This window comes from Sebastes fasciatus, chromosome 2, assembly GCF_043250625.1.
Source record: "Sebastes fasciatus isolate fSebFas1 chromosome 2, fSebFas1.pri, whole genome shotgun sequence".
Lineage (NCBI taxonomy): Eukaryota > Metazoa > Chordata > Actinopteri > Perciformes > Sebastidae > Sebastes > Sebastes fasciatus.
In genome coordinates this window covers 26,005,001-26,018,853 of record NC_133796.1, presented here as the reverse complement: position 1 = coordinate 26,018,853, position 13,853 = coordinate 26,005,001, and the positions used below count along the sequence as shown (strand labels likewise).

The 13,853-nt window shown below is 37.1% G+C and overlaps 1 protein-coding gene across 2 annotated transcripts; it reads left to right on the top strand.

Moving 5' to 3' along the window:
- The first annotated feature begins 3,741 nt into the window (after positions 1-3,741).
- spi1b (Spi-1 proto-oncogene b) lies at positions 3,742-13,164 on the top strand. Of its 2 annotated transcripts, XM_074616029.1 has the most exons (6): positions 3,742-4,378; positions 4,871-4,961; positions 6,240-6,436; positions 8,717-8,752; positions 8,937-9,087; positions 12,236-13,164. In XM_074616029.1, exons 1-6 carry the CDS (start codon positions 4,337-4,339, stop codon positions 12,544-12,546), a joined length of 828 nt encoding a protein of 275 aa, XP_074472130.1. In that variant the 5' UTR covers positions 3,742-4,336; the 3' UTR covers positions 12,547-13,164. The 2 variants fall into 2 exon arrangements, with proteins under 2 accessions (XP_074472130.1, XP_074472137.1); XM_074616036.1 differs by lacking the exon at positions 8,717-8,752 and having other exon boundaries at positions 3,770-4,378.
- Positions 13,165-13,853: the final 689 nt, after the last annotated feature.

Sequence of the window (13,853 nt, the reverse complement as noted above, 5' to 3'; positions counted from 1 at the left end):
GTTTGTGCACACGTCCTTGGAAAATAAATCTGATTTTGATATGCACATGACCAATGGAAACATTTTGGAAAAAAAACAATGCACGGCATGTGATCCGTCAGGGTTTACGGCCTTTTTATTATGTTGCAATCTTGAAAAAGACAAGTTAAAGGCTTAACTCAACACACTCTGGGCCTAAAATGAATCAATTGCGTGTCTTTAACTATTTGTTAGTAAGAAATTAAAAAACCAAGACGGTTTGTGACAGTACTGGTAGTTGATTTTTGATTTTTGTGGAGATGCCTTTGATGTAACAAAACCAAAAATGTTATCCACCTTTTTCTGTTTACTGTAGTTTCTAATATGTCTTTCACAATAATGTCAATTATGTAAAGTGTACGTTTTATACCATTAACATTAACATTATTTATCAATGTCTCTTAATCTTCTTCTTGCAAGATCCAGTACAACATTTAAAACTTTGGTTGCTCTTTGCTACAGAGGATGTCAACAAGGCAACCAACCCGCGTAGAGGTCTGGATAATCCTGACCATATGACACGTAAATGGATTCATTTAAAGACAACCTTCAAGGAACTGAATCTGAAAGACAAGTTCCCAGTTCCTCATTTAATAATATGTCACTGCATGGCCTGTATTCTGCATGTACTTCATCTCCCAGGCCACAAGGAAGATAAACAGACACAGTTCTGTGTATAAAACCAGACTTCACAGAAACAAAGAAGAGATATTATTTTAAAAATAGTTATTTTAGATTCAAATGTTAAAGCTGTTGCGAAAGATCAATTTCTCAAGTAAAGTACTACTCACAATGATGTGTGAAGGTCTCTGAGGTCAAGCTTCAAAAGCAGCGCCTCAGTCCTACTGCTTAGAAAATCCAGTCTCATTAAATAACTCCTTTTATTTCTAATTTAATTACATTTTCACAGAGTTGTTACACTCCAGAAAGTCATACAGACAGGTGCGTTTGATCAAAAACCTTGACTCCCAAAGAACCCAAAAGTCCAGCACACACTGGTGCCGGTGCTGTTTGCCTGTCTGAATGTTACCTGATAAAGGTTAGGGGACCGAAACATCGTTAATAGAATGAGCACAAGTAATCGACAGTGTGTATGATTTTCTTTGGTACTTTTCCAGATCAATTTGCACAAAAAGTAATGTGCATATATTTTAACAAAAAAACTGGAGAGATTATTTGTTCTCCTGGGTTACCACAATAGTTGACGTAACACTTTGACTCACCGGATGGCTTTTAAAGAAAATGTGTTCCTCTGAAGTAAAGGCTTTCATATAAAATGATCTGTAGTAAATTTACTCAAGTAAAGGATATACTGTATATATAAGTAGGCCTTGTGTACTTCAGAACAGTTTTGAGGTACCTGTACTTAACTTGAGTGTTTTAATTTTATGCAACTTCTACTAAATTTTTTACTCTACTACATACAATACAGTGCTATACTACACTTCTCAATGTTAATTAGGAATGCAACTAATGATTATTTTCATTGTCGATTAATCTGTTGATTATTTACTCGATTAATTAATTAGTTGTTTGGTCTATAAATTGTCACAAAATGTTGAAAAATGTCGATCAGAATCTCCCAAAGTCCAAGATGACGTCCTCAAATGTCTTGTTTTGTCCACAACTCAAAGATATTCAGTTTACTGTCATAGAGGAGTAAAGAAACCAGAAAATATTCACATTTAAGAAGCTGAAATCAGAAAATTTAGATTTTCTTTCTTTAAAAAATTACTCAAACCAATTAATTGATTATCAAAATAGTTGCTGATTAATTATTAATTAATAATTAATAATTGATAACTAATCGATTAATCTTTGCAGCTCTAATGTTAACACATACCTTATTGTTAAATGATCAATCTTTACTTACTTTACTATTTTACAGTAAGTTTGATTTTACTCAGTAAAACATTAACATAGAATGCGTTTTAAAACGGGCGCTTTTGTTGCACATGAACAAAAAGTCACCATAAAAACAGGAAAAAAAAAGTTATCCTTTGGCTTCACTGAGAATAGTTGTGATGGAAATAGTGCCTGGCATGCTGCAGCTCACTTTGTGTATTAATACTCTCGGAAAATGCTACTGCAGCCTATATGTCATCAGTTTTGCTCAGCCAGCTGTGATTAACATGGGGCCGATCGAGGTTGCCGACAGTCTGTGTGGTTTTAACAGCTCCTCAAACAGATACTCTGACGATTATGGTCCTCCAGCAGTTAACAAGGAAAACAGGGTGTCATATGAAAATAGAGTTATCTAAACCAACTATTTTACAGTTTAGTCAAACAGCGTGTAACATTAGAAGATAAATGTCATAGATTGATCTGCACACATACAACTATTTGTGAATATGTCTGACAATCACAAATCTGCTGCAGCTTCTGATAAGTCTTCCTTTGTGATTAATGTACCTGACTATGTTGCATAAAGTATGAAAGCGGTATTTGAAAGAGGATTTGACCATGTTTTTAAGCTGAGATCTCAGCACCCATGGGAATAAACGCACTGACCTCCGTTAGAAGATAAACATAACCTGCTGTATTTTAATCATACAGAAACTAATATTGTCAGCACATTGCCTTATCACAATGCTGCAGTCTTCCTCTTAGATACGCAGGGCTAACAATATACACTCAGATTTGTGCTGCACTGTTACTGTACTTTTTAACAGTTATCTCTGCATCTGGGAAATATGCAGTATTTTTAGTCGTTACAGTTGGTGAAACCAACATATTTAACTTTTATTTTGCCCTAACGCCTTATGCACATACAGTAGACCCAATGATTAACCATGATATATTTCAGAACAGTGCATTACTGAACCAAACAAACAGACTTTTTGTTTCTTAGTAGCAGAGGAACTTAGTTGCCCCCCAGGAGTTCTTACGGCATCTCCTCTTTGTGATAATAATAATCTCCATTTACCTCCAGTGTGGTTACAACACAGATACTGTATCTTCATCTTATCTGCCAGCAGTGTGTGTGTGTGTAGGGGGTGGGGGTTGGGGGTGAGTGTGTGTTGACAATTTTCCTCAACAAACATCTCCAAACAACATGTTTCAGTAATTTCTCTACAGTGCAAACTTTCAGTCCGTCAGTTTCAGGTCTGCAGTCAGAAGTACAGGGTGACACTTACAGTTCACAAGTGTAAAGCGTCAGCCTGTACGTCCGGTTAACACTGTAACACTGTTTACACTGACTAAAACATGTTTTATTTTTAATTTGTATTTAATTTAATTTAAGCTATATCTCTTTATAATGCATCAGATTTTAAGTGTGATGTTTAAGCTTTTTATATGTGGTACCTGTCAAATAAACCTGTAAATACATAAATAAATAATTTAACTTAACTTGAAACCCCACATTTAGAAATTATAAGCCAGTAGTGTAGTTGTACACATACAGTATAGTTCTATTTATTTATTAGTGTGTATTAATCTACAGTATTTGTAAAAATTATAGCTAACTATAATTAATTCAAAATTATAACTAACTTATAACTTATCTGCATCAGCAAACAAGCAAAAAAACAAAACTTTAATAAACACTTTAAAATGTCCTTATATCTGCGTACAACTACACCATAGTGTACAATAAACTATGTATTATTAGATGCTTATATACTGCTTATAAAGGTGGGTGGGGAAAACAATAAACTATTTATTATTAAATGCTTGTATACTGCTTATAAATGCCCTGAATGGCAACAACCACATTTATTGGTATGTATGACTCTGCTGCTGTTGAGACCAAATCATGCCATAATTTAAATGAAAAACATTTTAAATGCACATGCAATGAATAAAGTCAACCAAACTTAAAACATTAAATATTCAACAGCTCAATGTGTTTATCACACTGTTTTTGTGGGGGAGAAACTGACAGTGAGGAAATCACTTGATAATGATTGGCTGCTAAGGGAGGGGACAGTATATAGACCCTGATAAATGAGAAAAGTTGCATGGTCTCCCCTGACAAATCATCAATGGCCAGGAACCTTTAGCAGACACACTCTATTGCTCCCACCCACAGAAATTTTACAGAAGTCAAAAGTTCCTTTTTTCATTTTACAGTCAAACAGCGGGCCTTGTTTATTTCTTTTTATTTGACACAGCTGAAGGCCTCCGAGAGTAGCTCAGGTCAAAAGTGTATGTTATAAGAATAAGAGGGCGAGAGAGAGAGAGATTTTTTGGTTTTCGTTGAGTGAGAGGAAATTTTGAAACATTGTGCAATGGTGCCGCAAAAGTTTTGAAAGGTTGTGAGAGCGTTTTTGCCTGCATAGCGTCTGCGAGTCGGTCGGTTGGACAAGAGGTCTCCATGTTGCATCCATACAGAATGGAGAGCTACCTCATCCCGCCTGTAAGTATCTTTTATTTCTATCATTATCTAAACTCTTCGGAGAGACTTTAAAGCTTCTGAAGCTTAAAAGAGCTCCTTGAGTAGTTTGTTTGTTTTTAATGCAGCATTAAAACACGTTTTATAGTCAAGAGGATGGACAACAGGTGTTATTTCAGATAAGATGACTTAATGTGAGTCTACTTCAATTTGAATAGAGCACACAAACCTTAAGAGTCTTTTATACTACCGGCGACCTGAAAATGAAACTCCAAACTTTCAGAACAGCAGTGGCAAGAAAAAAAAAAGTCGTTACTATAACACAGATATTACTGATGCTTCATCTGACTTACAAAACATATATAGAAACAATGTGAACATTTTATTAAAGACAAATGGTGAGTATTATTATTTCCTTTAAAGGAATGTGTGTTATCTCCATCACCATCTAGTAAAAGACTTTTCTTTCGTTCATGAGATCTTGTGGCTGAAAGTGTTTTTTATTTGCTCCTGCAGCACTCAGAAGAAATGTACGATCCTGAGATCTACAGACACCAAATTACAGAATATTATAATCCATATGTCCTAGAGGCAGATATCCAGGCAGGTGAGTTTTACTTCAACATACATTTTTGTCTCATGTCTCAGTGTTTCAATTTGCATTGCAACTTGTTCTATTAAATTACAGTGAGTGATGTTTAAATTAAAAACATTTTAAAATGCAAAAGGATGATGATGATGATAATGGGGCAAAACACAAAATGACATAAATCTTTTTTCTAATACAATGCTTTCAATTTTAATTACAAAAGAAAATACTGTAGTTTCTAGTTTAATCTTCAAATTAGTCACCATGACCTGATGTGGTGTCTTTTCTGGTGCGTTGTACATAAAAAGCCTGCAGTGTGTGCAGCTGGAGCGCACCACATTAGGGTGTATGGAACACAGGAAACAGATGCCATTTCTTTCGGCCGCTACGACTTACAGACATAGAACAAACTTGTGCCCCATGGGGTTTTGTTGATACAAGAGAGGTGCTTTACTTTCTCTTGTAATCAACAGTTTTGAATATTGCACCAAAACAATCTGAATAGGTGGGGGAAAAAAACTTTTCCTGACCTTAAAGCAAAAAACATCCCCACTTAGAAAGCACCAGTTGTCGTTGTGATAAAAAATATCTCATATCTATATCTAATATCCTTAAAACATACAAATTAAAACACCACATATACAAAATAATGATCCTACAGTGTTACAGTGGATGTGTGACATGGATTTCTTATCAATTAGTATACAGTAGTATAGTAGTAGTAGTAGTACTGTAGTTTCAGTAATGTGCATGTGAAATACGAATTCAATTATTTGGCTCTCCTTTATTTCCATAGTTACACTTCGAAATTCGGAAAACTTTAACTTTACTTGACTTGTTTAATTATCTTGTTTAATTCTAAGAGTGCAAATTCAGAGTCAACGGATGTGGCAACGCTGTTAGCGTGGCAACAAACAGGAAAGAGCTTCATGCTGAATTCTCTATTATTCTCTTCATTTCACTCGGTTTATGCAAACTCAAACACTATGAGTAAGCCGCTCGTCGTCAAGTCCACTTGCTTTTGACTTAGTGGTTTTAGATATCTTATGACAAAGCTGGATTTCCATAGACATACAGTCTTGCTTTTTCCATGAGTCATCTCTAACTGTTTAAACGTGTATTTCACTTTAAAGACATGTTCATGACTGTTGTATGAAGCTGTTTAGAGTTAATTTCTGTCTTTTTTGTTTGGAGTTATACAGTACAGTCCTTTTGTTGAGACAGGAAAGTAGTGATGATAAGAAACAACATAAAGCTGTGGCCACTATGCCGTTTCTCACCTCTCTCTCTCTTCAGATCACTGGGACTACCACCCTCACCCTCACGTACACCCTGTCGAGTTTGAAAACCTCCAAGAGGCCAACTTCACAGAGCTGCAGAGTGTGCCGGCTCTCCACGCGCCCAGCCTCATACGACATGACGCCATACGGTACGACGCAGAAAGCCTGCTCGATCCAAATCTCGGGGCACATCCACACGTGTTACAGCAACCGGTAAGTCCTTCTGTCACCCAACAAAACCATTAAAGGAACACAGAGACATACAGTACATCGACACATGCACACATGGGTGTAAGTTGCACACAAAAATGTGTACAACAAATTAAATCTAATTAAAATGCAGAAAACTAACAACTAAAAAATGTCTGTTGTGTTGTGCAAAGTATTTTTTTTAATAAAGCAATGTTATCTTAGAGTTTGTACTGTATTATTAGCCAGGGGCTTCAATGCACTGACTAAATTAAGGCTTGTGTAATACTAATTCCACTAAAAATATATAATTCCAAGGAACAGACAGCTGTTGATTGATGGGACATGTCACATAGAGGCTTTATTACCTTCATATACACCTCTAAATCTCCAAATATCCTTTTAGCTCACTGTAGCCGTCTTCAAACTCAACACAATTCACTGTTGGGTTTCAAATCCAAGAGAACATGCAAGGAGTTTGAGGCCATTTAGGGTCCTGCGACACAAATCAGGAAGTGAATCTTTGAGTTACAAGAAAAACTTTAATTTTGGCATTTTTCTTTTTTTAATTTCTGTTTAAACAGAACATTTTCTTTGAATAGAGAGGCTCAGTTAAGTTCACTGTATCACAACTGCACGCTTCACCCATCCAGTTGTGAACCAGTGAACTAGAACACTGGTTTCTAGTTTTTGACTGCATTCAAGTGCAGTATCTCTAACCAAGTCAACATTTTCAACTTTGAAACCACTTCACTGCCACATATCATGTGTTTGGCCCATTATTACACGCTTTTTTTTGCAAATAAGCAGAGGTGAAAAGGGCAAAATTTGGGTACACAGCACAATTCAAACACTTATGGCAATATCAGGGTGTGTAGCAATTCATAATGTGTTGTTTTACATGTATTTAAAAGAAGAAATATAGACTTTAAAAAGTGAATTTAAAAGAGAATGTAAACTTAAATACAAAACAATTTCACCCGCCTATTTAATTTGTTGTTCTATTATTAATATTTTAAACTCTAATCAAGATTACAGGCTGCATGCCAAATACATCCAACTGAACACACCTACATTTTTCCACTTGAGGTCACAATGAGGTGTCACGGATGTGTGATGTAGCGTCAGTAACAAGCAGATACAGTATATGTAAAGTAGTTAAACATCAAACTTATAGTAGTATTGCATATGATCTTTGAATCTTAAGCAGTACTGGAGAACCTTTGTGTTGATACACCTATTGTTGTCTCCAGGAATACATGACAATTTAAAAACTGATTATTCACTTTGAAATAATATTTAAATTACATTACATTTAATTTCATTCACAGATGAACCTCAATTTGATTAGGCTTGTTATTGTGAATAATACATCCATGACAAAACGATGTGGAAACCACAGTTCACACATAGAATTCACATGTAAGTGTTTATGAAGGATGATAACGTTGACACGTGTTGCCCAGCCAGGCATATACAGCTCAAGCAGCGTCCACACATCACAGCTCATGCAGAGAGAGAGAGAGAGAGAGAGAGATGTCGCCTCTTTCACTTATAGTGAGAAGATTTTAGTGCAAACCCACACAGACGTCAGAATATGTGTCTGATGTTAGGTACAGTATAATATATCTGTAGCAAAGTAATACCTCCGAATGGCCTAACTGTAGTTTAAAATAATAATAGGCCATATAAAATCACAAGTATAAAAATATATATATACATATATCACTTATAAAAAGTGTCAGATATGGTTCTTTGAAATTGGTTTTGGGAGAATACAAAATATATTTGTTCTGAATATCATTACTGGTGGAAGTAGTATTCAGTGGATTTACTTAAGTAAAAGTATCACTACCATACAACAAAAATACTCCATTATAAGTGAAGATTCTACTTTCAAAACTTTACTTAAATGAAAGTATAAAAGCTTAAGCAAAGAAATATACTTTAATTATTTAATCAAAATTATCTCTGTCAGTGTTATATTTCTATATGATTGGGTCATTATTAGTGATGCATTAACATGTAAGCATTACTTTATGCATCATGTTTTATATATGTGATATATGATAATATGTTTTATGTGAAAAATGTTAATCTGAAAAATAGTAACTAGCTGATAAATAGATGCAGTGGACTAAATGGTACAATATTTCCCTCTGAAATGTAGTGTAGTAGCAGTATAAATTAGCTTAAAATGGAAATAACCAAGTACAAGTACCTTACTCTTTGAGTAAATGTACTCTCCGGATTTAGTGTGCATCGTTTACAGCCAAACATTATTTGCTTTATTTTCCCACTCAGATCCCCAAAAATCTGAACATGTCATGCTGGATTCCGGTAAAATGATGCTTTTGATTGTTTTGTTTTTTTCTTTTGGTTTAATTGTGTAACATTCTCATACAGTATAGAAAACTGTATTTTTTCCCAAAGCTGGGAGCAACATAAAGGGATTTTTAATATAGTCAACAAGCTAAGCTTAAACTATTGCAGATGTTAATGAATTTTGACTCCTGTGTTGTAGGTAGCGTTCTTCCCTCGGGCCGTGTATCCACCACACGTGTCCCAGCGCAGCTCTGATGATGAGGAACACGGAGCACGAAGTCCTCCACTGGAGGTGTCTGATGAGGAGTGTCTGAGAGATCGAGTCCCTTATGTCACATCAGGAGAGCTGGGTAAGGATATAGATTTACAGGCCATTTCATATATGCTGTGGGGGAGCACTGCAGCTCTCTACTGAGCAGTTAACACGGATACTTTAAGACAAACCAACTGTGCTGGCCATGTGAGGATTCTCAGTCATCCAGGTCATGATATATCTAGAAGTGCTAAGTCACTGGACTTGCTTTAGATCAGGGGTGTCAAATATACGGCCCGAGGGCCAGAACTGGCCTGTCAAAGGAGAGAGAGCCTTTCACTTTTTTAGGTTACCTGAAAGCCACCGTAGTTCTCTGACGCAATTGTGAAACTGTAGTAACGTGAGCAGCAGAGTGCAAAATCGGGGTACCAGCAGCCGCTGTCTGACATCCGTTAGTCCTAAAGTAGCAAGGCGAACAGCGTTACCTCGGTTTTGGACGTGTTGGCTCGTGTTCGCAGTCTTGATAAGGGAGGAGTGAGCAGAGTGGTACTCAGTTGGTTGCATTCTGCAACCACACCACTAGATGGAACCAAATCCTACACACTGTACCATTATTTCCAATTTTTCAATAAAATGCATTGCTATTCCTATTTTCTTTTCCTAATAAGAGTAGCAGGCCCTATGCTGGATACGCTATTATACAGAGATCCTACGTGCTCCCGTACAGGATACGTGACGCAACACTGTCAAGCGTAGGCTACTGTTCATGCAGCAGCCGCCGGTGGAAAATGTTTTAGTCAAAAAGGAGAAAAATGGACATAGTGTGTCATTTCTTCCAAGAAAAATGGACCAGCTCCTATTTCTTCACAAAGTTAAATGGGAAGCCAGTGTGCTTGGTGTGTTCACAGCACCTTTCAGTGGTCAAGGAATATAATATTCCGCGCCACTATCGACTCATTTGGGCAGAAAATACAAAAACTTCAAAGACAACTGAGAACAGAGAATATAAATGAGTTGTTGGCAGGTTTGAGGAAACAGCAGTCTGTTTTTAGTCGTAGCTGAGAGATCAGCGAGACATCTCAGGCTGTACATCATCTGTTTTGTAAATGGATTGTTCATTAATTGTGAAGATTTTCAGAATGTACTTCTTTACACTAAAATAAAGTGAATTTGTAGGTGTTGTTAATTATAGGTTATTATCTAACGGTTTTACTGGTCAGGTCCACTTGAGATCAAATTGGGCAGTATGTAGCCCATGAACTAAAATGAGTTTTACTTTCAATTCTTCAGCAGTGTTGCAGCAGGCCAGTGTTGTCTTCCTCACATTGGGATAGCGGAGATCTGGCATTGAGTCATGTCAGCTTTGTGTTCTGCTGACAATTTAAGATGCACTTTTAGGATGAGCTTCTGGTTGCACAACTTCTTTTACACTGCTGGTCATGCATCTTTAACGGAAGTGGGCTCACAAAAAGATAGAGTTGTTGTTTGTGTGTTATAAACTAGAATGTTCTCGGTCTCCAAGGCTGGATGTTTATATTGGATTGTGGAAATAATCCAGCAGGTGTACTAGGAGAATGGCAGGCTATCCCCAGTGGCTATACCTTTTGGGCCTTCTGATGAGGTGCCACCTTGTCAGTGATCTTTTGGTCCGCTTTGTTTACTTTAACCAAGCCCCGCTGCATAAATGTGGACAGCCATCAGCACATTTACATAAAGCACGACGAAACACTACACATTTTCAGTCTTAACTCTTAAACCAGCAGCTACATGTTGGACGTTCAGTAAAACACGGAACACACAGGACACAGAGTTAGTGTGTTTTCACCACCAACACGATGATAACCTGCTCGGTTCACAGTTTAGTGACACACTAACTACAGACCCAGTTTTCAAAAGACAAACGACTTAGAGAAACTCGAATCATCCTCCAGCCTGTTACACTGACAAACACCCAGATGTGTTCATCAGCAAGAGCAGAAAAACACTGGTTTATATTCAACGGATGCATCAGTGACTGTGTTTTACTTGTGTAGTAGACCTGTGAGTAATCAACTGTGCATGGCCACATGCACAGCTGTTGTGTTTAATATTTCTGGTCGACATGAACACCAACAGGAAGCAGGAGGAGATCGTTGAGCATCCATTTGGTTTAACACTGAATATTGAGGGGAGTAGATTAGCTTTCTTTTATTTTTTGGAGGCACTTAATGACATTCATTACAAATATGGTGGGGAAAACATTTCCATTTGTCACATATTGAGGAGGGGGACATGTCCTGCTGCGATTACATGCTTGCTCTCCACTTCCTCTTTTAGTGAGTTTAGGATGTGACAGGACCAGCTGAGCCTGAGTAGTGTCTGATCTGCAGGGCCTGTAACCAAATGTTTTTTGGAAAATGAGGTTCATTTTTATTCAAGCAGCTCTGTGAGCACTTCGGTGGCAGTGATTGTATGTCATCTACTACACTGAAGTTAGCCCTTTGCAGTTTTGTTAATGCAATGCCATTTTTAATCTGAACTTGGCCTTACAGAGTCCATGTACATTTGGAATATGCGGAGATGGATAGAGAACAGGCAAATAAATAAATAAACATGGTTCTCCGAGTGTAGAGACCATCTGTCTGGCTCAGGTTATCTCAGAAAAATATTCCAAAAAGATTAACCAGAGAGGCAACATGCATGGTCCTTAGATTCCCATGTATTGCAAGATAAGTAATGGCAACCATAAAGTGTCTCAGAGTTCAGCACTCCAACATTGAGTTTGATCAATTCTTCTGTACATTTGTAAAGTGATGAGAAAAACGTACACACCCCCAAACGTCTTATCTTAATATTTAATACCCTATTTCAAAAACAGTTAAATATGTCGTCAACTACCACGTAGCACCATGACTGTGGAAAATACTAAAATAGTGACTCAAGAATGATTACATCTGCCAGTACTTCTTCGGAATTTCTTTTGTAGTCATGTCATTGTCTTGTAAAGTTACTTCATATTAAAGATTAAAAACAGGACCTAGAAAACATATATTGTGCATCTGCCCCCCTTTTTTGTTGCTAATTTGCCTAATGTCTGAGATCTCTTGCACAATATTTATGACGGATTTGGTTGACTGGTTGAAACTAGCAGAAACAGTATCGACCCACCCCATTTGTCATATGCCACAGCTAATAAATAGGGCTTTATACTGTTTTGTTAGAAGTTTAAAATTAGTAACATTGCAACTCTCTGGTGTTTCCAACAGGCAGTAAAAAGAAGATCCGTTTGTACCAGTTCCTGTTGGACCTTTTAAGGAACGGCGAAATGAAGGACAGTATCTGGTGGGTGGACAGAGACAAAGGGACATTCCAGTTTTCTTCCAAACACAAGGAGGCTCTCGCCCACCGCTGGGGGTTCCAGAAGGGAAACCGCAAAAAAATGACCTATCAGAAGATGGCTCGTGCCTTACGCAACTATGGCAAAACTGGAGAGGTGAAAAAGATCAAGAAGAAGCTGACGTACCAGTTCAGTGATGAGGTGCTGGGGAAAACTCATCTGGAGAGGAAATACATGTAGGCAGGAGGGATACTGAAATAATGTCAAGAGTTATGCACGAAAAGTGTTGAGTTGTAGTTTCTGGTGTTGGATGCTTAATCAAACTTGCTGATCTTGTATATCACATTTTGTGAATAGCATTACTGCTGTACAGTGGGACCAATATTTGATGGTGTAAAGTCAAAAGGGGGATGTTGCAGTTACGCTGTATGAGTCTTAGACCCTGGGTGACGCCCAGTATGCATACCAGTCAATATTCTTTTTGGAAATGTCTGTTTATACATTTTCAATATTTCGGTACAAATTTTGTTTCAAGACATGTAACTAGTGAGAGTTGAAATGTCCCAGTATAGGCCCGGGCCTTCTTCCTACTGTTTGACTCTCCTTGTCTTGGACATACTTAAGTTCTCTTATGAGTAATACTATGTGTACTCCATGTGTTGTATATATAATTGCAATTTCATATTTAAAACGGCAATGAGACACAAATAAGTCTTTAATGGGATAGACTAACCTTTTAGGACCATTATAAGAATAATTAATATGATTGCTTACGTGACAAATGTTTTGTATGAATATACACGAAACTCTGTATAATTAAGAATTGCTTGTAAAAACAATAAATTGTTCATAAACTTATGTGTATGGGAACTGTTTGTAAGTGATAACATCTCACATCAGAGGTAAAACTCAAAGCAGAAGAAGGTGAGGTCTCTCACATTTCATTATAGCTATAAAGATAGCTGGTGACTATGAGGAACTATGAGGTTAATGCAGAGCGAGGGGCTAAAGTGTCCTGTCATTCAGTTCTTACATATATCTGCTTGTGTCTCCTGACACGCTGCAGGCGCCAGCTCTTTACTCATAGAGGCAAAGCCCAAAGAGACACATCTGAATAGTCTAAGTATACAATGCTGCTGTGCATCCAGATGTGTTTCTCTGCATTGAATACTGTAGTTTTTCTTGAAAGGCTTGATTGTGTAGTAATAACTTATCTCTGTTTTTGTGTAGTTATCATAGTTTGTTTCCTCCTAAAGGTCCATTTCATGCTCATTTTCAGTTTGTGTTTCTACTAGAACACGTTTGCATGCTGTAATGTTCCAAAAACGTTCCCTCACACTGTCTGCCTGAATATGTCAGTATTTAACCTCCGTCTGAAACGCTTTGTTTTACGTCATTTCAAAGGACATGCAATGGAATTGCAAAGGAATTGTGTTGCTAGGCAGCAGTTTGAGTCAATGTTTACTTCCTGTAAGCTGATTCACATACACCGACAGTTAAATTGAAGCGTTATTGATGTTACAGAGCTGTCCGTCATGAACTTTGTC

Bases quoted from the DNA above. Each gene is read 5' to 3' on its own strand.
- spi1b (XM_074616029.1), top strand. From the start codon at position 4,337: ATGTTGCATCCATACAGAATGGAGAGCTACCTCATCCCGCCT. The intron at 6,437-8,716 runs GTAAGTCCTTCT...TTTCCCACTCAG, and splicing joins CACACGTGTTACAGCAACCG to ATCCCCAAAAATCTGAACAT. The intron at 8,753-8,936 runs GTAAAATGATGC...CCTGTGTTGTAG, and splicing joins ACATGTCATGCTGGATTCCG to GTAGCGTTCTTCCCTCGGGC.